The sequence below is a fragment of the Lepidochelys kempii genome, chromosome 1 (assembly GCF_965140265.1).
Source record: "Lepidochelys kempii isolate rLepKem1 chromosome 1, rLepKem1.hap2, whole genome shotgun sequence".
NCBI lineage: Eukaryota > Metazoa > Chordata > Testudines > Cheloniidae > Lepidochelys > Lepidochelys kempii.
Genome location: NC_133256.1, coordinates 8,796,908 through 8,823,307, shown reverse-complemented (window position 1 = coordinate 8,823,307; position 26,400 = coordinate 8,796,908). Strand labels below are relative to the sequence as shown.

The following is a 26,400-nucleotide window of genomic DNA, read 5'->3' as shown; positions in this document are numbered from 1 at the left end:
AATTGGATTAAGTTAAGTTAGATTCAATGTGCGGATGAGTCAGGTTGCAAATTCCCAGGGAGGAGAAATTAGCAATTTGAAAAGGTTTTTTTTCCCTTAGCTAAAGTAATCAAAGGCAGGACTGTAATTAAATATGAAAAAAGCCACGATGTGCAAGAGGAGAGAAAATGGAGAAGCAATGTTCTCTGCTACTCTGTGTAATTAATCCGGGAAAGCTAAGTGCATAATAAAAATAATAATGAGAATTAGAAATTGACTCTGGTACACGTTCCCAGGCATTGGTGACAGGGCGGGAAGCATCTCAAGACAAACAGTGTAACTTGACTCTGAAAGATACTGTGTAAAGAGCTATGTATGTATCCTGAAAATACATGGTTAAAGTCTGTATCAAAGTATTAGTCACTAGCACGGGAAAAAAACCAGGTTTTCCTCCAGAAATGTCTCTCTCTTGGTCGGGATTTAAAATAGGCACAGTAAGCTTTGTATTTTTAATGGATGCCTGTTTGGATATAAAGTCAAATGTTAACAAAGAGATGTGAAGTCCACGGGAAAGGAGCACAAAGAAAAAGAAACAAGCCACGGGAGGTTTCCTGTGTCTGAGTGAAGACAATGAATTTGGGGGGTATTTCTAGAAGACAAAGAGGACACCCCTTGATCCAGCACCTAGGAAGTAAAGGCTGTGATGTTATTGACATAAACTGTGACGTATAGATCATTGTTGCAAACACTGCTATATATTTGCAGCAAATATTTTACAAAGGTTGCCGTGTAAGGTGTCTATGGAAAGGTTATGATTTTCTGATTGTGATTATGCTATCTGTATGGGTGTATCATTTTTGTAGTTGACGTTATAAATATTGGCTATGTACTTGTATCAATGTGTTTTGATTCTAAGTAGCCTCAGTGAAGCATTTGGTCAGCTTCTTGAGAAGGGACTATTCTCAGTAAGTTCCCAATCAAGAAACACTTAGCTAACAGTGAACTCTGGGAGATGCCAACCCACATCTGAGCTTTCCTGGGAACATTCAAACTAACATGTAAACAGTGGTGTCGGCCTGTAAAGAACTGAGTCATGCATGGACAGGTGACTTGCCCATGTGACTCCAAACTCCATCTTGCTGTGATCTTGCACAGGAGAACCAAGGGGTTTCCACCCACAAGAGAAAGCCTATAAAAGGCTCCTCCATCTGGTCTTCAATCCTGCTTCTGACCTCTGCAGGAACCTTGCTGCAAACTGAAGCTCTGAACAAAGGACTGAAGGCCCCGTGCCAGCTGTGGATAGACTCCAGAGACTTGATTTGAACCTGCAGTCTACTCCATCACTGCTACAAGCCTGAACCAAGAACTTTGCCATTACTGCTTGTAATTGATTCAATTTAACCAGTTCTAGCTCTCATCTATATTTCTTTCTTTTTACGAATAAACCTTTAGATTTTAGATTCTAAAGGATTGGCAACAGCGTGATTTGTGGGTAAGATCTGATTTGTATATTGACCTGGGTCTGGGGCTTGGTCCTTTGGGATCAGGAGAACTTTTTTCTTTTACTGGGGTATTGGTTTTCATAACCATTCGTCCCCATAATGAGTGGCCCTGGTGGTGATACTGGGAAACTGGAGTGTCTAAGGGAATTGCTTGTGTGACTTGTGGTTAGCCAGTGGGGTAAAACCAAAGTCCTCTCTGTCTGGCTGGTTTGGTTTGCCTTGGTGTGCATAGAAACCCCAGCCCTGCGCTGTAACTGCCCTGCTCTCAGCAATTTGTCCTGAATTGGTACTCTCAGAAGTGTCCTGCCAGAGGAAGCATCATTACAAAGACACCGTGCATTTGCATTCATGAAAGCAGGGTCTCCATCAACCTTGGCTGAAAACGCTGAAGAGGATGCTGGAGGAGCAAACGTCTTTCAATAGGAGGGTAACCTGGTTAGTTAAGTTTAGTCTCTAGAAAGCATGTTTTTGTTTGAGATGTAACCATTGGCTTCCAACATCCTTATACACTAGCTCCTGAATCTCTGGTCTTTGACAATAAACATATTCTTGTTTTCACTATGCATCTAGGTCAGGGCTGTGGTGTGGAGCAAAGTGCCGGTTCCAGGTTGAATCTTACAAGCTGGCGCGTCCTGTTCCTTTGGGAACAGCCGGCCTGGTAGTTCTGTGAGTGTCCAGTGAGAAGGGGCTGGGCACTGCAGGGAACGCTCCGAGGCCGCGGGCGTTGGCGTGTGCCGTTCACTGCCCAGTGCAGAGAGGGCGAGGCCTGCGGGGGCCTGGCTGCCAGAGGCTGGTGGTTTCAGGGAGCTGACTCATGGCCTTCACGCTAAGGGCAGGTGATGATATTCAGCCACAATCTTTCCTTTCTGAAGCTCAGATGCAGCAACTTAAGCATGTGCCTGAGTTTAAGCATGTGCTTTAAGTCCCATTTATTTCAAGCAGGTGTCTAAGTGCTTTGCTGAACCTGGGCCTTAATTTCACCCGGCTCCTCTCAGTTCTACCTCCAGGTACCACTCTCAGTCATTCTCCTCTCTTCCTGCTGTTCACAGGCTTCAAGTATTTGGAGACTTCTGCTTCCCCACCTTAGCAGTCACTTTGCCAAACTGCACATTGTCATCTCTTTTAATCTGTCCTCCCATGGCCGGGTAGCCATCTCCTGAGCACCCCCTTGTGGCCTAGGGTGGCGCTGCAGCAGCCTGCCTCAGTTTCCCCATCACTAGAGTGCTCCATCTCTCAGGGATTCATGTGGCTCATCCCACCAGCTGGGCAGCTCCAAGTCAGTCCCCTTTTGGGGTAACCGAAGTCCAACAAACAATAAGGTCTTTTGCCCACTTGGGCTCCTCTTCTGCTTGTCTTCCGGGCTCCCTTAAGTCTTTCAGTATCCCTTAAGTCTTTCCACTCAGGTGTTTTACAGGCTGTTATCTGACCCTATTAGTCCTGCCCTCTTAAGCTGGGAGACCATTAATTATGGGACAGGTAGGGCTGGCCCCATCTCCCCTTCAAGGGGCCAGTCACCCTATGGCACCTCCTTATAAATGGAGCCCTCCTTTCTCCTGATCCTTTCTGTTGCTCTTCTCGGCATGCCCACCCATTTGGCAATATATTTCTGCCAACGTGGTACCTGGGTCCAAGCACGATATTCCAGGCCCTGTTGCACCTCAGCCACATAGCAAGAGACCACTGCTCCCGGCTCTCTGACTACTCAGCCCTCAGTCAGGCCAATTCCAAACTGTTGCCTATTATTTCCTTGATGGCAATACTCCCTTGGTGATCACTGTAGTTCGGTCTCCCTGGACCGCCCCATCCTGTACCACTATGGGCTGGATTTTGTGATGCAAAATTCTTATGACAGGGGAATTACGAAATTCCACAGTCCACCCATGGAACTCTTTGCCAGAGGATGTGGTGAAGGCCAAGACACTAACGGGTCAAAAAAAAACTAGATAAGTTCATGGAGGATAGGTCCATCAATGGCTATTAGCCAGGATGGGCAGGGATGGTGTCTCTAGCCTCTGTTTGCCAGAAGCTGGGAATGGGTGACAGGAGATGGATCACTTGATGATTTCTTGTTCTGTTCATTCCCTCTGAGGCACCTGGCATTGGCCACTGCCAGAAGACAGGACACTGGGCTAGATGGACCTTTGGTCTGACCCAGTCTGGTTGTTCTTCTGTTTTTAATTGCCCTCAGACAGTAACAGTTTTTGGTTATTGCTGAGCTGTGCCGGATTTGCAACCCCGAGCTAGCCACTCCTTCCTTACTGGCACTTCTACAGTGACAGTCTCTCCATGGCTGCCTCCCATTCTCAGACAGCCTGACCCGATGCCCAGCAAAGGGAGTGGAAAGGCTCCCAGGGACTTCAGTGGGGTTTGGATCAGGCCCAGGCAGAGACAAGTGAGAGACAGCCACAGCATGGGGAACATTTTCAAAAGTGACTATGTGGTTTAGGTCCCATTTTCAAAAGACGTAGGTGCCTAAGTCACTTCTGACAATGTTACCCAGGGACAGAAGTAGGAAGGCTGGTCTTGTAGCACCGGCTCAGGGGATGTGGGTTCAATTCCGGGCTGTGACAAACTCCCCGTGTGACCTGGGGCAAATCCCTGGATTTCTCTGCACTCAGTCTCCAAGCTGGGAAATGGAGAGGATAACAGGGCTGGTGTCTGGTTAAATTTTAAGCTCTTTGGGGCATGGGCTGTCTTATTACGTGTGCATCTAGTGCTTAGCACAATATGTCTCCAATCTCCAACCTGGGGATTACAGTGGATGAGAAGCTGGATATGAGTCAGCAGTGCGCCCTTGTTGCCAAGAAGGCCAATGGCATATTGGGCTCTATTAGTAGGAGCATTGCCAGCAGATCGAGGCAAGTGATTATTCCCCTCTATTCGGCACTGGTCCCCCCATTACAAAAGGGATGTGAACAAATTGGAGAGAGTCCAGCGGAGGGCAACGAAAATGATTAGGGAGCTGGGGCACATGACTTATGAGGAGAGGCTGAGGGAACTGGGGTTAGTCTGCAGAAGAGAAGAGTGAGGGGGGATTTGATAGCAGCCTTCAGCTACCTGAAGGGGGGTTCCAAAGAGGATGGAGCTCGGCTGTTCTCAGTGGTGGCAGATGACAGAATGAGGAGTAATGGTCTCAAGTTGCAGTGGGGGAGGTCTAGGTTGGATATTAGGAAACACTATTTCACTAGGAGGGTGGGGAAGCACTGGAATGGGTTACCTAGGGAGGTGCTGGAATCTCCATCCTGAGAGGTTTTTAAGGTCAGGCTTGACAAAGCCCTGGCTGGGATGATTTAGTTGGGGGATTGGTCCTGCTTTGAGCAGGGGGTTGGACTAGATGACCTCCTGTGGTCTCTTCCAACTCTAATCTTCTATGATTCAGCCGGGGCTTCTGGGTGGAACTTCAATACAAATAATAAATAATGTGGAGTAAAATCCTGGGAAATGATCTTCCAGCGTCACCCGGGAACTCTGCTGGGAACGGAGCTGGACTAGTTCCCCCTCCACAAATCAGAATCCCATTGTGTCAAACCCTTCCAGGAGCCCACTTCAGCCCAGGGGGCTGTGTGCTGTGTTGTAATCCTGACAGTGCTTCACAGGCACGTGAGCTGCACACGTGACAAGCCCCCAGGGGGATCCTGATATGAAAGAGTCACTGCACCCAAAACACGGCAAGTTCATTGTTGTTTTCCAAAGGGGGATACTAGGCTGCAGCGGCTGGACAGCCAGAACTCCTCTTATTCCATCAGAAACCGCTTTCGGAATGTCACGTCTGAAACAAAAAATAACCACCACCCCCCCCCCCAGAGCTCGTGCAGCTGTTATCCTGGGACGTGCATGGCCTAGACACACAGAAACCAGCTCATTTGCAACTGGAGGGGAGTTAAAGGGGAAGCGTTCTCCAAATCTGGGTGTCTCTGCTTGCCGAGTTTGGGTCAGAAGCACAGTCTGGCACCGACCGATGGCCCGATCCTGCAGACACCACAGTCATGGGGAGTTTTGCCACCGCCTTTGATAAGTGAGAGCACGACTGGTCACTGAGGGCTTGTGTGCAGCGGGCGTCTCCCTGCCTGAGTGGCCACAACAACACAGCCCCAGCAATGGAAAGCCAGGCTACTGATGCACGGAAGCGGTGTCAAGGCGGCCATCTAGGCCATGAGCTGCAAGTCCCTCTTTATGCTGGCACTGCATGTCCACACTAGGGCTCTGCATCATTATGGCTAGAACTAGTCCATAAACCTCTGCCCTGTCTCCTTCCAAACCCCTCTGAAGAGCCTCTTGTGAAGCCTCTAGCCAGCTGGGATTGTTCCTATCTACTGTATTGTTTTATCTGGATCTTATTGTTTATTGCAATCCAAGTGTTTAATAATAGTACTTAATCAACTTGCATCGGGCCTTTGCATAATAATGTGAGCTCTCTGAGGCATGAACTGTCTTCCACCATCCTGCCCAGTGGGGCCATTATCCTGAGCCCCTGGGTGCTACCGTAACAATAATGCTCGATCTCAGGAGTGTAGAATCCAATCAGTTAGCAGTTAGAGGAGAGAACATTCTCTCCTCACGCTTAAAATTGGCATTGGAACAAATCCCATTAGCAACGGAGGGAACATGGTCCTGTGGAAAACCTCTAAATCTGATGCCTAATTGGAACGTACAGCAAACCTGTTATGAAAGAACAAAGTTCTGGACGTGCTGTACTTGGAGTTAATACAAAGCAAAAGTACCTTCTACCAGCACACAGGGTTTTCTAGTCACATCATGTCTGCCCTGTGAATTCAATCAAGTCCCTGTTACATTGCACTAAACCAAACCGAAGGCTGACTTACCAACAGGATCCACAACATCTATGTGGTCGACAAAGTCCCTCTTCCCAAGGTAGACGGTGAGCTGGCAGGAGAAGAGACAAACACAAAGGGAATGAGAGGCAGGACAAAGCATTGCTATCATTTCACCTTTCCTCAACACCGCTTGTGTCCAAGAAAGGCCAGAATACAAAGGCAGTGGCTCCCAGCCCGACTACATGGGGTGCAAGACCTCTTATTTTCAGTGTGGTTTCAGTTCACTTCCAGTTAAAACCTCTAGGACTGTTTGCTTTTTACTGGTGAATTTAGACTACTCTTAAAGTGTTAAAAATGCTCACCTTTGGATTAGGGGAAGCAGTGCTATAATTCCACCAAAGCAGAATATCTAAAGTCTCCAGGATGGTGGCGCTCCAAGACTGTAACCACCAGGTTGGTGACATGGGCCATGGTCTCTGGGTTTTAGGGTGGTGGGATGGGGCCTTCTCTGGGGGATGAGACACGTTCTCTGGGATGGCACAAGAGGATATGATCTCTTCCCATGGTTTCTGGGGCAGTGGGGAAGGAACATGGTCTGTGGGGCGGTGGGTTGGGATGTGATTTCTGGGATAGCTGTCTCCAGGTCATGGGACAGGACATGTTCTGTGCGGTGGTGAGATGTGATCTCTGGAGTGGCCGTCGGCGGGCAGAGGGGTGGGACATAATATCCAGTTTTAGGAGCAGCATTAACAATTCTTTAATAGATTTTAGCCTCTTTGGCCACTAGTGATCATTCACCGCCCCGTTTGTCACAGACGCTTTAGAATCACCAGCAAGGAGCATTGCTAATGAAGCCACTGTGCTCCTTTAGCTCTGGAGGTGGACACAGCAAGACCCACATGATGGCTTGGGTCACAGAACCCCCCTTGAGAGCTGCCATCCGATGTGCTGAGGCTACTTCTGAGCCTGTTTTCCCTACCAGCTTGGGACTTCAGTGCCCTGCCTGGTTGTGCCAGACACACGACCTGCTACAAACCCAGACCCAGGTCTGAACCACGTCCCCTAAAAGCTGCAGGCTTAACTGAAAACAGCTTAAGAAGTGCTCCTGTCTCCAGCACTCAGATACGCAACTCCCAATGGGGTCCAAACCCCAAATAAATCTGTTTTACCCTGTGTAAAGCTTATACAGGGTAAACTCATAAATTGTTTGCCCTCTATAACACTGATAGAGAGGTATGCACAGCTGTTTGCCCCCCCAGGTATTCATACATACTCTGGGTTAATTAATAAGTAAAAACTGGTTTTATTAAATACAAAAAGTAGGATTTAAGTGGTTCCAAGTAATAACAGACAGAACAAAGTGAATTACCAAGCAAAATAAAATAAAACATGCAAGTCTAAGCCTAATATAGTAAGAAAACTAAATACAGGTAAATCTCACCCTCAGAGATGTTTCAATAAGCTTTTTTCACAGTCTGGACTCCTTCCTACTCTGGGCCCAATCCTTTCCCCTGGTACAGTCCTTGTTCCAGCTCAGGTGGTAGCTAGGGGCTTTCTCATGATTGTAACCTCCTTTGTTCTGTTCCACCCCCTTGTATAACTTTTGCACAAGGTGGGAATCCTTTATCCCTCTCTGGGTTCCCATCCCTCCCTCTAAATGGAAAAGCACTAGGTTAAAGATGGATTCCAGTTCAGGTGACATGATCACTGTCACTGTAAGACTTTATTCAGAGTAACAGCCGTGTTAGTCTGTATTCGCAAAAAGAAAAGGAGGACTTGTGGCACCTTAGAGACTAACCAAGGTGCCACAAGTACTCCTTTTCTTTTTGTAAGACTTTACTACCCACTTGCCAGCCCACAGATATACAGGAAGACTTACAAGTAAACAGAGCCATCAACAGTCAATTGTCCTAGTTAATGGGAGCCATCAAAATTCCAGACAACCATTAATGGCCCACACTTTGCATAATTACAATAGGACCTCAGAGTTATATTTCTTATTTCTAGTTTCAAATACAAGAATGATACGTACATACAAATAGGATGACCACACTCAGTAGATTATAAGCTTTGTAATGATACCTTACAAGAGACCTTTTGCAAGAATCATATTCCAGTTACATTATATTCACACTCATTAGCATATTTTCATAAAATCATATAGAGTGCAACGTCACCGCATAATTTACTTTATATCTCTACACCCCTCTGCAGCTAGTCCAGGACCCCACAAGGGGGGAGGCAATTCTTGATTTAGTCCTGAGTGGAGCAAAGAATCTGGTCCAAGAGGTGAATTTAGCTGAGCCACTTGGTAATAGCAACCATAATGTAATTAAATGTAACATTCTTTTAGGGGGGAAATGCCTAACAAACCCACGATAGTAGCATTTAACGTCAAAAATAGGAACCCTGCACAATGAAAAGGAAGCTAATTAAATGGAAATTAGAATTAAAAGGAACAGTCATAAGGGTGAAACACCTGCAAACCGCATGAAGACAATTTAAAAACACCACAATAGAGGAGCAAATTAAAGGTATATTCCAAATTAAAAAGAAAACAATCAAACAAACGAAAACCAGCAGAGGACCAAAAATGCCACCATGGCTAACCAGTACAGTAAAAGAGGCAGTTAAAGGCAAAAATGCAGCCTTTAAATGTGTGAAGTCAAATCCTACTGAGGAAAATAGAAAGGAGAATAAACTTTAGCAAGTAAAAGTCTAATATGGCAGGCCAAGAAAGAACCTGAGGAGCAACTAGCAAAGGACACAAAAACTGACAGCAAAAAATGTTTTTTAAGTACATCAGAAGCAGGAAGGTGGCCAAACAGACAGTGGGGCCACTGGACGATCGAGATGATAAAGGAGCACTCAAGGAAGATAAGGCCATTTTGGAGAAGCTAAATGAATTCTTTCCATTGGTCTTCACTGCAGAGGATGTGAGGGGGATTCCCATAGCTGAGCCATTCCTTTTAGGTGACAAATCTGAGGAACTGTCCCAGATTGAGATGTCACTAGAGGTGGTTTGGGAACAAATTGATAAATTAAACAGTAATAAATCACAAGGACCAGATGGTATTCACCCAAGAGTCCTGAAAGAACTCAGATATGAAATTGTGGAACTACTAACTGTGGTATGTAATTTGATCACTTAAATCTGCCTCTGTACCAGATGCCTGGAGGATAGCTAATGTGACACTGATTTTAAAAAAAGGCTCCAGAGGAGATCTCGGCAATTACAGGCTGGTAAGTCTAACTTCAGTTGTGGGCAAATTGGTTGAAACTATCGTAAAGAACAAAATTATAAGACATAGATAAACGTGATTTGGTGGGGGAGAGTCAACAGGACTTTTGTAAAGGGAAATCATGCCTCACCAATCTATTAGAATTCTTTGAGGGGGGTCAACAAACATGTGGGCAAGGGTGATCTGGTGGATACAGTGTACTTGGACTTTCAGAAAGCATTTGACAAGATCCCTCACCAAGGGCTCTTAGGCAAAGTAAGCTGTCATGGGATAAGAGGGAAGGTCTTCTTATGGATCAGTAGCTGGTTAAAAAACAGGAAACAAAGGGTAGGAATAAATGGTTAGTTTTCAGAATGGAGAGAGGTAAATAGTGGTGTCCCCCAGAGGTCTGTACTGGGACCAATCCTAAACATATTCAGAAATTATCTGGGAAAAGGGGCAAAGAGTGAAATGGCAAAATTTGCAGATGATACAAAATTACTCAAGATAGTTAAGTCCAAAGCTGCCTGGGAAGAGTTACAAAGGGATCTCACAAAACTGGGTCACTGGGCATCAAAATAGCAGATGAAATTCAGCGATGGTAAATGCAAGGTAATGCACATTGGAAAACATAATCCCAACTCTACATACAAAATGATGGGGTCTAAATTAGCTGTTACCACCCCAGAAAGAGATCTTGGAGTCATTGTGGATAGTTCTCTGAAAACATCCACTCAATGTACAGCTGCGATCTTCGTTGGAGACCTCAAAGTGGCAATTCTTCAACAAAAAAACTTCAAAAACAGACTCCAGCATGAAGCTGCAGAACTGGAATTAATATGCAAACTAGATACCATCAGATTAGGCCTGAATAAAGACTGGGAGTGGTTGAGTCATTACAAAAACTCAACTTAATTTCCCCAATACTTATTTCTCCCTACTGTTACTCACACCTTCTTGTCAACTGTCTGTAGTGGGCCACTCTCTTACCACTTCAGAAGTTATTTTTCCTCCCTTGGTATCCTGCTGTTAATTGATTTATCTCGTTAGACTGTTCTAACACTTGGTAAAGCAACCCACATCCTTTCATGTATTTATACCTGCTCCTGTATCTTTTACTTCAGACATCTGATGAAGTGGGTTCTAGCCCACAAAAGTTTATGCTCAAATAAATTTGTTAGTCTCTAAGGTGCCACAAGGACTCCTCGTTTTTTTTTTCTGTTACAGACTAACACCGTTACCACTGAAACCTAAGGGAGGATATTATAGAGGTCTATAAAATTTTGACTGGTGTGGAGAAAGTGAATATGGAAGTGTTATTTGCTCCTTTGCATAACACAAGAACCAGGAGACACCCAATGAAATTTAGATCCAGCAGGTTTAACGTAAATAAAAGGAAGTATTTCTTCATACAACATACAGTCAACCTATGGAACTCATCGCTATGGGATGTTGTCAAGACCAAAAGCATAACTGGGTTCAAAAAAGAATTAGATAAGTTCATGGAGGATAGGTCCATCAATGGCTATTAGCCAAGATGGTCAGGGATGCAATCTCATGCTCTGGGTGCCCATAAACCTCCAAATGCCAGAAGGTGGGATAGGACAACAGGGGATGGGTGACTTGAAATTGCCCTGTTCTGTTCATTCCCTCTGAAGCATCTGACACCGGCCACAGTCAAAAAGCAAGATATTGGGCTAGATGGACCATTGGTCTGATCCAGTATGGACATTCTCATGGTCTAATCCAGATCTAAATAGTCGACTCCAGGTCCCCCATTTGGCTGGATTGGCCAAGAATGAGCCATTAAAACCTCTGGGTTTGCCAAATTTTCACCACTAGGGTCCTTAAGTAGGACAAGAATTAACATTAAAAAGAAAATCCTCAGTGTTTTGTGAAGAGGTAAAGGACCCTACTCTGGGGAAGGTCTCTCCCAATGCTCCTCCTGGTTATTTATTGAATGATTTTCTTTTAATATACAGGATAGCCCCATTAAACACAACAGCTGGTTTATGAGTTCATGCCTGGGTCTCGTTTCCATTATGGTGCTTGCTTTCGGCTGCTGTGTATATCTGTTCCATGGGACAGTCCCTAAGTGCAGTTGGATCGTCCAGCTCTCGCCTGGTAGGATAGCTAGAAAACTTCTTGTTCAATTACCCTCTGCTCAGTCCAGTTCCCACCAGCAGATGATGGCTGCTCCCTGGATCAGAGAGCTGTATCTGTTTCCGTCATGTTGGGTCTCCTGATCATTTCCTAAAGGGGAGACCCGGATGCAATACAAACCTGAAACTCAAGCTTCATTGGTGGAAAGGTTTTCTGACACTATGGCAACCCGCAAATCAGCGTTTGTTAGGAATCCCCCCTCCTTTGCCCACCAGCCCACACGCCTGCTCTGCGCAGGCTGAAGCTGCCTCATCTCCCAGCTAGGGGCCTTGTTCTTCAGCTCAAGCTGTAGAGGCAGATTTGTGTGGCTCTGAAGTTCCCAGGGCCAATCTCTGGTGATGACCAGGATGGCAGTCAGTACATTACCAAGCCTTTGCTGAATACACCATAAGTATCAAGCAAATCAATAGAACACTCTGGGCCTACACCAAGTTAGGATTTGGGTGCAAGTGATGAAATTCATGGTTTCAAGCAGGAAACACCTGAAAGGCTCTGCGTCCATCATGCTTTCACCCCAGAACTAGGAAAAACTTGGCCATTTGGGCTGAATTTTGCCTTGATTTGGGGTTTATCTGGAGTTTAGCTAGGGGGGTTCTCTCCTCTCACGAGCTCGCATTCCCAAGGGCAACGATCATCAGCCAATATATGGATTTCTAGACAGTAACAAGGTAAAAGCAGCTCACTGGGATTGCAGCCAGAATCCAGTCAGGTGCATCCAGGAACCCAGTTCGAGTTAATCTGCTTATTTTAAATGCGTTAACAAGCTTGAGAAAATCCTCTGTTTGGCACAGCTGATGTGGTTAACTGGGGCATCAGGCTGGATTCCTCATGTCTTTATTTGCCTGTGTTACATATTTCCAGTTCTCCCTGTGGCCGAAGGAACGTCCCGAGGGAAGTCAGTTAGTTACCCCAGTTAGTTTTATTTGAGGTGCCTGCATGGGTGGGGTCTCTCTGGCTCCATCTCCAAAAGAAACCCATAAACAGGGAGAGCAGAAGGGTGAAGATTTGAATCAGTGTAATATGGCTGTCGGAGGGACTCTCTGAGACGAGCTATTAGATATACATGCAACCAACGGATGGTATCAGGCAGCAAACAATGTGGTTTAGATGTTCTGGAAGCACAACTTGTTATATATCACCTCCATCTGACATGGCTTTAAATAAGATTTGCAAAGCCCTAATCAATCCAGTGGCTTATACTTGATTTGTCGGCATCCGATTTTATCACGATTTGGCCCCTAAGTCCTGCCTGGAGGACAATCATCTGCTTAAATGAGAAGTTCTGAAAGCTGAATTCCCCACACAGCACTGAAGAAAGAAATACGAGTCACCAATGTTTGTGTCACAGGCTACAGGAGCTTTCACCCATTGTCCATCTACACGGGAAGGAGGTAGAACCAACCACACCAAACAACGAGTAAGCCAGGCACCTAGCAGCGCCTTGATCACTTCGGCTGTGTGCTGTATCTCTTGCCCCCCACCCCTCATCTGTTGCAGGGACCCCAGGGGGAGGAAGCAGCCAACTTACGGTTAAAGAGCTGCAGCTCTGAGTGATGGGAGACAAGTGTTTCTCTAGGAAGGGCTGGGATCCTGTCAGTGCTCGTCCTGACCTCTGGGTCCCACAGGGATGGCCTGATACTTATGGTGCAGAGGGATCAATATGGAAATCTCCTTTGTGCTTTGGTGTGAATGTGTGTTTGGACCTGTGCTTCCACTTCTAGCCGCAGTGGAAAATGATATGAAATCACCCTGGCCCAATCTATCGTAGGGTTTCATAACGATGCCCGACACCCTAGTATCTGGGCGTCATCCACTCCCTCCCCCTCACCACCACCACATCTTTTTCCCTCCAGCCCACCCTCCTCCCTTCCCGGTTGGGTGACTTAGGCAGCCCCTGGGAAGATGTATGGAAAAAGTGTCTCTGTTGTTAAGGAAAAGTTAGCATATGTGACTCCATTTTGGTTTGGGGCCCACCATTGTCTAAAAGCAAGCACATCATGCACCTGGAGGAGTGTTCCTTAGATACTGCATTCCTGTGGAACTTCCCCCCCGCCCCTTGTCTCCAGCCTGACTCGACTCCCGGTTTCTGTTCTTTGTCTGTTCCTAACTCCCTGCCTCCTGGCCTTTTGATGTGGGCCTCCCATCCTGATAAGAAAGGCTACTGGTGCATTGCTTTGGGCCCATGCTGTGTAGCTGAAGTAATGGTCTAGCACGGGGAATGTACCTAGCAGGGACAGGTGGTAGATAAGGAAAGGGTTTGTCCATTGGCTAAGGTTTCTGATGCACAAGGGCAACATGCTTTGCTAAAAGATATATAATCTCTGTATAACCTGCATTCGGGGTCCCCTTCTGACTAGTAGGGGGGCACCACGCTTGAGCGTAATAAACTTAATATCTTTGGGAACTCTGAAGTTGTGGACTTTGTTCGTGTGCCTCAGCCTAGACTCGAACTGCGCGTGACCTATCGGGTATAATTCGCAGCACTGTGTAGGCAAGTGTGGACATGCATTGTTATGTGTGTAAGAGACTGTGTGTCTTTGTGTAGGGAGGTGCGTGTACTGCCGCATGTGTGTATACCTGGGTGAATACAGTTTGCAGCCTAACTCTTTGACTTTTATTCCTTTTGCTGGCCTGCGCACAAAAAGATTGATGACCTAAAATATGTGTGTGTTCATTTCATAGCAAGTTTCTAAAAGAGGAGGGCACTCTAAAAGCAATGTATTATTTATTTCTTAAAAAGAGAATGTTTTTGACCAGTAATTGCAGAAGAGCCGATGGACCAGACATTTCTCCCCACCTTTGTCTAGCTACATTATAAACTCTTTGTTGCAGACTCCCTCTTTTTATGTGTCTGCTCAGCACCTACCACCCTGGAGCCCTGATCTTAGCTGGGGTCTCTAGGCACTGAACAACAATTGTAATATTAAATAATATGTAATATTAAATAATATTAAATATGTTAATGCATGCCAGACGTGTACACATGAATACACGTGTGTATCTGCCTGCAGGTGTGGAAGTCACTTTCTACAGATTTATTTATAGAGGTATCTGGACAGGGGCATTTCTGTGGTTGTGCTGTATGGCTTTGTATTTAGGCTTCAGGAATGGGCCTTTAATGGACCCATTGCAGCTGTGATAATGTGTGGTCCTAACGGAGGGAGGGGGATGGAGTGAGCGGGGGTGGGGCCTCATGAAGGGGCGGGGCCTCAGGGCAAGGGTGTTCGGTTTTCTGGAATTAGAAAGTTGGCAACCCTACCCCCGGCTAGCTTGACGAGGCCCCTGCTTCTCCTTACGTAGGTTTTCCTTCCCTGCGTGGCGCCCAGACTCCAGGCAGCCGATCGGCAGCAAGCGCCCAGCTGCCGATCTCCCCGCTGATGAAGCTGGCTGTGGCTCAGGACCAGCTGGCCACCCGGCTGCTTGCTTTCTGCTGTGCTGTAAACATTTCCCCGGTGCCAGCTCCCCAGATGTGCCCCTGCCAAAGCGCTCCGAGATTGCTTGTGTGGCAGGATCCCCCGGGGGAGCTGCTCTCTAACCAGATGGCATGGCGAGGGGCCAGCCAAGCCGTTAGCCGCTGTGCATCACAAGAGATAGACTAAGACACCCAGACCTGGGCTTGAACCATGAAGCCGCACTTGTCCCTAGGAGAGGGCATGGGAAGGAGCAAGGCCTTGGTGCTGCCCCCTGCAGGAAGGGGAGCTGTCAGCACGGCTCAGGCTCAGCTCTGGGTATGGGACGCAGGGGCCGCAAGGGGACTTGGTCTCAGGCGCCAGGCTCATGCCGCTGTGCCGCTCTTCTAGCTCCCGTCTTTTGACCGAAGAGGCCCTGTGGGACTCCACCAATGAAAACACAGAAGGGACTGGCAGCTTGTCGGGGCCGGGGCTTGTCGCGGGTACTTGGCTGCGACTTGCTGTGCTCACTCGTTAAGCACCTCCACGAACGGCCGTGAGGATAGTCGCGACTAATACGGAGGCATCCAAGCCTGAGTGGGAAAGGGACCTGCCATCTTTGGTTGGAAGGGTGTAGCACTCAGAGAACTTTGCCCAGGGGGGTGAGCAGCATTACTACCCTCATGGTCCCAATGGGGAAACTGAGGCACAGAGCGGTGACGTGACTTGCCCCAGGGCCCAAAGGGAAACACTGATAGAGCCAGGACTATAACCGAGACTCCAGACCTGCAGCTGCTCCCTTAACCAGTCTCCTTCCCTGGTGCGACTAGGTGGGGCTGGGAAGAGGTCACGGAGTTTTTGCCCTTCCCTGGCCGGAAGAGGCCATAGACACAGAGCTCCTGGCCCCACCCAGAAGTCGTCACTAACAGCCTGGTGAGGAATACCCATAGGCCACTGCTCTCCTGAGCTCTCAATGCAGCACCAGTCCCCAGCGGTGTCTAACACAGCTCTTCCTGGCTCTCCTCCTCCGACCCGGTGGCCGTGACTCCTGCATGCCTCCCTGCTTCTCCCCGGCTCTATTGCAACAAGGAGTGCTGGCCCCCTCCTCTCCCATCCCACCAGATTCCTTCATCGCCTCCACCGGCCTTCCCCATCCGGCCCCAACACTGCCCCCTCCGGGCCCCTGCCCCCTCCCCCCTCCTCCAGCCTTCCCCATCCAGCCCCAACACCGCCCCCTCCGGGCCCCTGCTCCCTCCCCCCTCCTCCAGCCTTCCCCATCTGGCCCCAACACCGCCCCCTCCGGGCCCCTGCCCCCTCCTCCGGCCCTCCCCATCCGGCCCCAACACTGCCCCCTCCCGGCCCCTGCCCCCTCCTCCGGCCCTGCTACCCCATCCCTTCTCCTGCTCTCACCCCCAAGCCTGCCCCTGGTGCCTGGAATTTCATCCCTCACCAAAGCCATTCCCCCCCTGTCTGCTCCCTCTCCTACAAGCTCAAGTCTTCCCAACGGAGCTCCCCAGCTCAGGACAGCGTCCGCTTAGCCCCCCAGCCCCGGCCCAAGGACCACGCTGCCCCAGGGATACCGTGGAGCGAGCCTTACAGCGGGTCAGTCCGAGAGCCAGGCGGCTGGAGCGTGCCAGCCCAGGGCTCTGTGTGGGAGAGGCTGTGTGCGCGGTTCCTGAGAGTCAGACCCTGCGGCCGGGGGTTAATCCAAACTGCCCCAGAATGGCATCAGCGGAGAGGACAATGAGATTGAAAAGACGCCAGGGAAGCAGCCTGACCTGGGAACATATGGTCTCCTGGCTAATTCCATTTCCCTTCATAGCCCTGGCCGCGAGCGGGCCCACTTGTCAGCAGCACTTGGAAGGAGAGGGTTGTATAAACACATGCGATCGTTAGCGGCCCATAAAACAAGCCCTGTGACCGCGACGGGAGGTGCCAGGAGGCCTGTGCCCAGCTCTGCTGTACAGAATGAGGTCACCTACGCACGCTCCCTGCACACAATCCATCGGTTCTCGGCTCCGCGGGGAGAGGAAACAGCAAGGGCATCCGACTGCCATGCGGAGTAACAGGCAGGGCGGATGAGCTGCAAACGTATGCCTGGCAAGGGCTTGGATGACGACGGCCCAGTGGATTGCAGGCTTAAGATTGTGGAAGCACCTGAGAAACCCAGGTGGGGGTCTGGGCTGGGTCCGGTCTCACCCAAATCCTGGCCCCAGAGAGCTGACTGTCTCCAGGTCAGACAAAGAGGGAAGGCAGCAGTAAAACCATGAGTAGGTACTGGATTCAAACTCCCCACTGCAGGCTCTGCAACTCCCACTGGGAGGGAGGCACCTAAATACCACTGAGGGTCTGCGCTGTTGTCTTTTTGTGCCTCAGTTTCCCGTTAGCAAAATGAGGATAACAGTCCCTTTCTTACAGCCCTTGTCTGTCTTGCCTGTTTCAGGCTCTTGCTACGTGTCTGCTCAGCACCTTGAGCAAGGGAGCTCTGATTCCTTTAGGGACTCCAGCAAATGCAAAGAAATGACCCAGACACAGCGAGCGAGCAGCATCAGCAGTGCGCAAGTTCTGGAGGTGCTGCGTTCAACTCCCCCCAAGTGTTTGATTCGATCACCCATCACTGTAGCATCTGGGCACCTTCCCCATAAAATCAGTCGCAATGACAAAGAACCGAGTGCCCTTCCAGGAGTCTCTGGCATGCTCCGTGCCTCAGTTTCCCCCGTAACACAATGGTGGGGGGAAGGCAAGGGAAACAGTGAAGCAAGCCTGCTCAGGTTAATGAGCAGCAGCATCCATGTGCCCCCTGCTTAGCCATGTGGGGGCTTACAAGCCCATGTTAGGACAGCTCTTGAGCCCTGCTTGGGCTGAGGTAGTGTGGGCCAGTGGCTAGGACACTGGACAGGACTCAGGAGAGCCGAGTTCTGGTCCCAGCTCAGCCTCCTGGTGAGAAAGGAGCAGAGAGGGTGCACCATGCACGCCCCTGGGTAACTGATGCACACAGTTCCCGCTGCGCGGCGGACGCTGCCGCGATGAGTCATGCCCCCCCACTTCATGAGCTGCTGAAATTCAGATCAGGCTTCCTGCGGCCGGCAGGACCAGCCTGCCCCTGCTCTGCTCTCTGGATAAGTGGAAGCAGGCAGCCTGGAGAGAAACAAGCTGTTCATCTGGAGACAGGGGAAAGGAGGAAGAAAACAGAGCTGGTTTCAATTCTAATTGTCTCCTGGCAGAACAGTGTTAACTGGGGAATTGCTTTAATTACAGGTGCTGCCACAGGTCGCTTTGCATAAAGAGATCATTGGCCTGCACTCCGAATGGGGTCAGAGGCTCTTCCTTAGCAGCCAGCTCAACAGGGCTCTGCCACGAGAGAAGAGGACTGATGTTCCCTGCCAGCGTGGCTCCAATTAAAGCTGAACACTCAAGCGGCCTTCCGCCAGCCTCGGAGCGGCCCTTTATCCCCGGCTGCGTCTTGCTGTCGGCAGCGGGTAGCCGGCTGCATAGCACTGGCGGGGTGGAGCATCTCCACCGGCAGCCCTTGGACCCATTGCTCTGCCCTGGCAGCAGTGGCGGGGGAGGCTGACGGCCAGCTCCCAGCAGAGTCCAGCTTCACTCATGCATTTGCCAGGAGGGACCTAGCGAGGCCTCGGCCGTGCAGGGAGCACGCAGCGTGCCACGCTCTGCTCTCCGCTGGAACGGCCCAAGCGGAGAGCCATGTCTGGTGCCCCGCTGGCAAAGACTACGGAACAAACTCCACAACGGTGGGCAAGCTCGAGAGACTGCAGTGCCCCAGAGAGGTCCCGCTGCCAGTTCTGTGGGTCAGGCAACGGTACTGGGAGAGAGAATTATGGTCCCGATTTAAGGAAGCTCCTAGGAGTCTTTCCACTGACTTCAGTGGGCATTGTGTCCCTGCCACAGGAACGAGCTATGAGCTGGTTCAACAGCCACCCGCGCAAAGGATCTCCTTCCCTGTTCAGGTCATAGGTCTCCATCCAACCCTGCGAAAATGCTACAGGGCTTTTCTGTAAGGGCAGACCTAGTGCGGCTTTGCTCTAACGACCAGTCGTCTCCACTGCGTCTTTGAGCACTGCTGATCTAGCTGATGTCCACTGGGGACGCTGCAGCTACACGGCCTCCTTCTCTCCCACACACAGCTCTGTGTGGCAGGATGTGGGGTAGATGAGTGGATGGGGGATAAATTTCACAGGAGCTAGACAGCTGAGATTCAATATTACTATTATGTGCATGATAGTAGCACCTTGATCAAGAGCTAGGCACTGTGTATACACCGCAAGAGATGGAAGGATCAGTCAGTATCCACATTTCACAGACGGGAAACGGCCCCAGAAAGATTGAGGGACTTACTCAAGTCAGAGCCAGGATCTGAATCCAGCCTAGCTCCTGAGCCACAAGCTGGCTCGGGCCCAGCTCTTCTGCAGGAAGGGGTCCTTGAACCGTTTCCCCTTCCCCGAGGCCGCTCGGAATTGACACATGATGGGAGGAGAAGCAGAGGAATTAGCTCTGATTCGAACACACCTAGTATTCCCTCCAGAGGAGGCAACTACTGGTGACAGAGCCCTGCAGGCAGCCTGGGGCTATGTCTATACATAAGGAGGCCCAGCTGCCATGTGGACGCTCCTTACATTGAGGGGAGGGGGTCTCTGTAGTTACTCCACTGCCCCAAGAGGTAGCTAGGCTGTCATCTGCCGACACTGAGGGATTAGGTCACTTGACGTCACTCGCACATCCCCAAAGCCAGGGCGAAATCCCATGGCACAGCCTTCTGAGCTTACAGAGGATCCAAAGCCAACAGGAGCAGTTTACAGACACACGTCCTACCCCCAGCTCTTCTCCATTGTCGCACCCGACAGAGCTCTCAAAGCCACTGCAGCAGTGGGCAAGTATCAGCAGTCCCACTGTAGCTGGGGAAACTGAGGCACTTGGCCAAGGTCCCAGAGTGGGATCAGGGGCAGAACGGAGATCTCCCAGCATCACACTCTAGGCACTCCCATGCCTGCTTTAGCTGAGAAAATACCGATGTTACGACTCAGCAGCCCAGAGGTTCATAAAAAAGCTAAAATCTGGCTCCATCTGCAGCCATCCCTGAGGTATCTAGGCCCCGAGATGCATCTAAGTCTGCCCATGTAACCCCCCTAAAACATTTGCTCCTGTCTGCAGCAGCATCTGCGTATGGGACATTCTGTAGCAAAGCGCCTATTAAATCGCTCGGTTAAGTCCCTCTTTGAGCCTTGCAGCATTCTTATTTCCAAGGCTTACAGCTGGCATGCGGGGCGAGCTCATGCTCCCTGCAGTTGTAAAGTCAGTTCCAGCTAACCCCAGGGTCACACCAATTCCAGCAACACAGCTCCAATCATATTTCACACTGATTGCACCCGCTTTAAGTGTGTGCTTTCTCTGTGAAGGCAGTGGGGGGAAAAAATCAAACTGCCTTTCCTCTGGGCTGACGCAGGTACCCCCGCTCTGTGCCAATCCAAGCACCATATCGACACTTCTGTGGCGACCACCTCACTGCAATAGGAACTCAGATTCAGTTATTTATTTATTTGTATTATCGTAGCACCAAAAGGCACCAACTGAGCCCAGGGCCCTAGGGTGCTCAGCACTGGGCCTACACATAGTAAGGGAGTGTCAACTCTTCAGGGGAGGGAGTAGCTAAATAGACAGGACGATGCAGGGGGAAATTGAGGCACAGAAAGGGGAAGTCACGTGGAGCACAGTAGGTCAGAACCAGGACTAGACCCTGGCTCTCCAGACTCCCAGCCCTGTGCCCTCGCAACTAGACTATGCTGTTCCATAGTCACCCCCCTCTGTTGTAACCTATTGCCTGGCCTATGTCCCCACTTTGCCTTCCGGATGGAAAATCTTGTGGGCACCACGCTCCCAACTTTCCCATGGTAAATAAGCACCCTGACTTTCACAATAAGCCAAAAATCAAGCTAATCCCATTTCAAAACCAGCCAATCCCTAAGAACCCCAACACTCTATGTGACTAGATCCCCCGGCGTGCAGTCTGGGACTGTGGTGGGCCCGCTGTGCACCCCGACTCTCTCCCCCGCCCTTGCCCCTGCTTGCCGGGAGCCGATCAAAAAAAAAAATAAAAGAAGCAACAAGCTACAAGCCAAACAAGCTACAAGCCAAAAACTAGCCAACAAGCAACTCACAAGCCAATTAAACCAAAAACAAGCCCAATTTCTGTGTTTTTTTCGCGGGTTTGGCATGTCTGATGGGCAGTGCATTTGGGCCCTCAGGGTGCTGTGCATCGCTGACCAGGAACTCCTCTCAGGTGTAGCTGCATTAACGTACATCTTGGTGAGCAAGCTGCAGCAGCTAAGCCGTCCTTGCCTGTGGGTGCCGGTAGGTATAAAGGAGTCTGAATGGGCGTAAGGAGAAGCTGTGACTTGCAGGGGTCTCAGGATCACACAAGGACAGGTCAATATGTAAGGCAGGGTATGGTACTGTTGCACACACACACACACAAGGAGCGTACATCTTTACACACCTCTCCTGGCTGAGACACAGAAGAGGTTTCTGAGTCTGCCACTGCTGCCCCCTGTAGAAACTGCTCCTTTAACTCAAGCAATCAAGGCACTTGGAGAGCTGGAGGTCCTGGGGTCGATTCCTGCTGTCAGCCCAAGAGGAGGTTGCTTACGCTGGTAAAATAATAAATAAAGCAACAATATAGGGTCAAATTCTCCACTAGAGTAAGTCCACAGAGCTCTGCTGAAGTCAACGTGCTGCTCATTTGGGAGCCAGCAAGACAGACCCACGGGAAGCATATGACTCCTGCGTGCCAGCCAGAGGGAACGGCCTGCATGGCATGACCTGCGGTGAGGGGCAAGGGCAAAAGCCCTTCCGGGGAAATTCAGAGGCCCCTGATCAAATAGCAGAAGAAGCTGCAGGATGTCAGCCTTTGTTTTATTGAACTGCGTTGGTTTAATGAACTAGATCCTGGAAGGAGGGGTGTTGGATGTTCCCCAGCGTCTGCAACGGACCCCAGGAGTGGGGCCAGCGAGATAGGGCAGGGGCTGACACTGGGTGCGGTAGGTTGTAGGCGTTGCCTGCTCTGTAGACACAGACGTCTTCATCCTTCAAGGCCGTCCATGTGGCATCTTCCATCTGCTGGGAATTAACTCAAAACCCCGCTGTTTATCTGGAGGCCTTGCCAACGTGCCTCTCCCACTGTGCTTATCTCCAGCTGAGCCCAGTGGAACCAGGAACAAAGAGAGCAATCTCTCCCCGAGCACTGCTCAAGCAACACATTTGATGCCCTGTACAGAGCGAGATAAACAAGCAAGCCTTGGGCTTTGTCATCCACAGAGCAAAAATGAGCCCCGGCTGTGATGTGCTCGCCAGAGGTGCCAGCAGAGCCATTGTCTGATGATGCAAAGAGAGTGCTGCTTGGTGGAGAGACACACCAATGCGCTGAGAGCTGCAGGCAATTAAACGCCACTGGATTCTGTGTGGGGAAAGCAAACCAGCAGGGTTCCCAGCAGCCGGTATTCAGGGCTGTAATGAACCTAATCCATTATGGAGGGAATAAAGGCTGCTGTGTCCTGGCTTTAATCTCGAGTCTCCGGATTTGGAGATCATAGAATCATAGAATATCAGGGTTGGAAGGGACCTCAGGAGGTCATCTAGTCCAACCCCCTGCTCAAAGCAGGACCCATACCCAATTAAATCATCCCAGCCAGGGCTTTGTCAAGCCTGACCTTAAAAACTTCTAAGGAAGGAGATTCTACCACCTCTCTAGGTAACGCATTCCAGTGTTTCACCACCCTCCAAGTGAAAAAGTTTTTCCTAATATCCAACCTAAACCTCCCCCACTGCAACTTGAGACCATTACTCCTTGTCCTGTCCTCTTCTACCACTGAGAATAGTCTAGAGCCATCCTCTCTGGAACCACCTCTCAGGTAGTTGAAAGCAGCTATCAAATCCCCCCTCATTCTTCTCTTCTGCAGGCTAAACAATCCCAGCTCCCTCAGCCTCTCCTCATAAGTCATGTGTTCCAGACCCCTAATCATTTTTGTTGCCCTTCGCTGGACTCTCTCCAATTTATCCACATCCTTCTTGTAGTGTGGGGCCCAAAACTGGACACAGTACTCCAGATGAGGCCTCACCAATGTCGAATAGAGGGGGACGATCACGTCCCTCGATCTGCTCGCTATGCCCCTACTTATACATCCCAAAATGCCATTGGCCTTCTTGGCAACAAGGGCACACTGCTGACTCATATCCAGCTTCTCGTCCACTGTCACCCCTAGGTCCTTTTCCGCAGAACTGCTGCCGAGCCATTTGGTCCCTAGTCTGTAGCGGTGCATTGGGTTCTTCTGTCCTAAGTGCAGGACCCTGCACTTATCCTTATTGAACCTCATCAGATTTCTTTTGGCCCAATTCTCCAATTTGTCTAGGTCCCTCTGTTTCCTATCCCTGCCCTCCAGCGTATCTACCACTTCTCCCACTTTAGTATCATCCGCAAATTTGCTGAGAGTGCAATCCACACCATCCTCCAGATCATTTATAAAGATATTGAACAAAACCGGCCCCAGGACTGACCCCTGGGGCACTCCACTTGACACCGGCTGCCAATTAGACATGGAGCCATTGATCACTACCCGTTGAGCCCGACAATCGAGCCAACTTTCTACCCACCTTATAGTGCATTCATCCAGCCCATACTTCCTTAACTTGCTGACAAGAATACTGCGTGAGACCGTGTCAAAAGCTTTGCTAAAGTCAAGAAACAATACATCCACTGCTTTCCCTTCATCCACAGAACCAGATGTCAGTATTTCAAGGGACTTGCTTTCCCCGCAGCGTATTCAGGATCAGACCCAAGCCAGTCGAGGGTCCCCTTCCACTCCGAGTACAGCTCCAAGTGCTAGCAACACAGCACTGGGGCAGAAGCACAGCCTGGGGAAAGCGTTTCAGTGATCCAGCCATTTGAATTTAGCTTTTTTCTGTTCCCCGGGAATAACAAGGTCCCCTTCGCAAGTCCTCACCTTCTGGGAAATAATAAGGAGGGGGAAGAATTCTACAGGGGGACCCAAAGGCTCGTAGCTCAGTGGGATGAAAACGAGCAAAGGGAAAATAGTTATAGAGCATTTTATGTGCACATGCAGCGCCTAGCACACCTGGGCCCTGAATCTGGATGGTGCTGCTGGCCGCTACCCTGCTATAAACGTCACTAAATAATAGAGAGCAGAGCAGACTTTCATTTTGAAGGTCTCATCCAGGAAGACCCACACGTCGTAAACTGCCCGGCGCTCCATTTGTCTGCCTCACCAGGATGAGGGGACCAACATGTTGCTCTCGGGATTTGAACCTGTGGCTTAAGGGAGTCTGTGAGGCAGATTTTGATTTAGCGACATTGGTGCCAAGCCAGACTAGCCCTGGAGAAGCTGATTAAGAATGTCCGGATTTGGCTCTATAGCTGAACCCCTTTGGGCTAAAGGAGGCTGTAGCAGGTAAAATCTTTGCTATTCTGGGGGAGAGACAGTGGGGTCTAGGGGGCACTGGCCTAGGAGTCAGAAGACCTGGGTTCTATTCCTAGCGCTACTGTGGGCAGGGGGTATCGTAGGCCAGGGGAGGTTAAGCCTCCCCTAACCCAGACTGTGGCCCTGCCCTGCTCTGCCCTGAGGCCCTGCCCTTACTCCAACCTTCTCCCCTGAAGCCAGGGGGTCCTCAGCTCCAGCCAGCGGCCTGGAACTCAGGGCTTAGGCTGGTCAGTGATCTGTGCTGGTGGCCAGGGGCAGCTTGGGGGTCAGGCTGGGGGGGAGGGGGGTTCACCCATTGCCCATGTGGGTGATGTGATATTCATCCATAAGTTTTAAGGGAGGATAAGCACCATTGTCCTCATTTTACAGGTGGGGAAACTGAGGCAGTGTGAGAGATATCCTCTCTTTAAAATCTATGGATGAAAAGCACCATATAAGAGCCAGGTATTATGCGTATGCAGGGTCTGCAGTCATTGTCCAGCAGCACAGAGGCAGAGCCAGAGCAGAGTACAATGCACAGATCCAGTTATATTCTTCCAATAACTACGAGAGCTCGTGCCACCAACGCATTCAGAGAGCAGCTCCATCCGATATGTGGCATTTCTAAGCTTCCGCAGAACAGCCGATCCTGTCCTCAGGTGACTGATGCTGGCTAGAGCCGTCCATGCCAACGGACGCATCTGCCCAAGGCCCGCTCTTCGTTCCCGGGGGTTCGCAGGGCCTGTCAATCAGGACCCGCAATAAACCAAAGCCAGTCCTTGCAGACACTTCCTCCGTGACAGCATGAGTTTAAGGCACGGAGAATTTCTCCAGCTGCTCCAGCTCTTGGGGAGGATGGAACAGCAGGGCTGTGTGTATTATATGGTGAAAGCCGCAATGCCGACAGCTTTCCGATAGAAAAGCCGTAAAAATGCCTCTTCTAAGAGTGTGCTCTAGACATTTACAGTGGCGGGTTGGAGATGGAGCTGCTGTGGTACAGAGTAGTTAGGAGTGTCTTAAACGGTGCGGAGGCCTTGGGCTAGCCCTCTGCACAGGGTGAATTTCACCCTCTAGGGGGAGACCTTACTAGGGTGACCAGATGTCTTGATTTTATAGGGACAAGTCCCAATTTTTGGGTCTTTTTCTTATATAGGCTCCTATTACCCCCCACCCCCATCCCGATTTTTCACATTTGCTGTCTTGTCACCCTAGCCATTACCAAAATTTAAGCTATGGCTAAATGTAAATAAACTTTGACCCTGAAATTCCCCGATCCTAGCTACTCTACGCCGGCAAATCTGGAGTGCCCTGCACGGATACAAATCATAGAATCATAGAATATCAGGGTTGGAAGGGATCTCAGGTGGTCATCTAGTCCAACCCTCTGCTCAAAGCAGGACCAATCCCCAACTAAATCCTCCCAGCCAGGGCTTTGTCAAGCCTGACCTTAAAAACCTCAAAGGAAGGAGATTCCCCCACCTCCCTAGGTAACGCATTCCAGTGTTTCACCACCCTCCTAGTGAAAAAGTTTTTCCTAATATCCAACCTAAATCTCCCCCACTGCAACTTGAGACCATTACTCCTCGTTCTGTCATCTGGTGCCACTGAGAACAGTCTAGATCCATCCTCTTTGGAACCCCCTTTCAGATAGTTGAAAGCAGCTATCAAATCCCCCCTCATTCTTCTCTTCCGCAGACTAAACAATCCCAGTTCCCTCAGTCTCTCCTCAGAAGTCATGAGTTCCAATCCCCTATTCATTTTTGTTGTCCTCCACTGGACATTTTCCAATTTTTCACATCCTTATTGTAGCGTGGGGCCCAAAACTGGACACAGTACTCCAGATGAGGCCTCACCAATGTCGAATAGAGGGGAACGATCACGTCCCT

The 26,400-nt window shown here is 49.7% G+C and overlaps 1 protein-coding gene across 4 annotated transcripts in view; it reads right to left on the bottom strand.

The window, feature by feature from the left end:
* Positions 1-26,400, bottom strand: part of ARRB1 (arrestin beta 1) — a 179,690-nt gene that overhangs the window by 48,946 nt on the left and 104,344 nt on the right. For all 4 annotated transcript variants that reach the window (XM_073333877.1, XM_073333850.1, XM_073333860.1 and 1 more), the window contains one exon: positions 6,305-6,365. In XM_073333877.1, the coding sequence (XP_073189978.1) occupies positions 6,305-6,365 (61 nt within the window). The remainder of the gene's footprint in view (positions 1-6,304; positions 6,366-26,400) is intronic.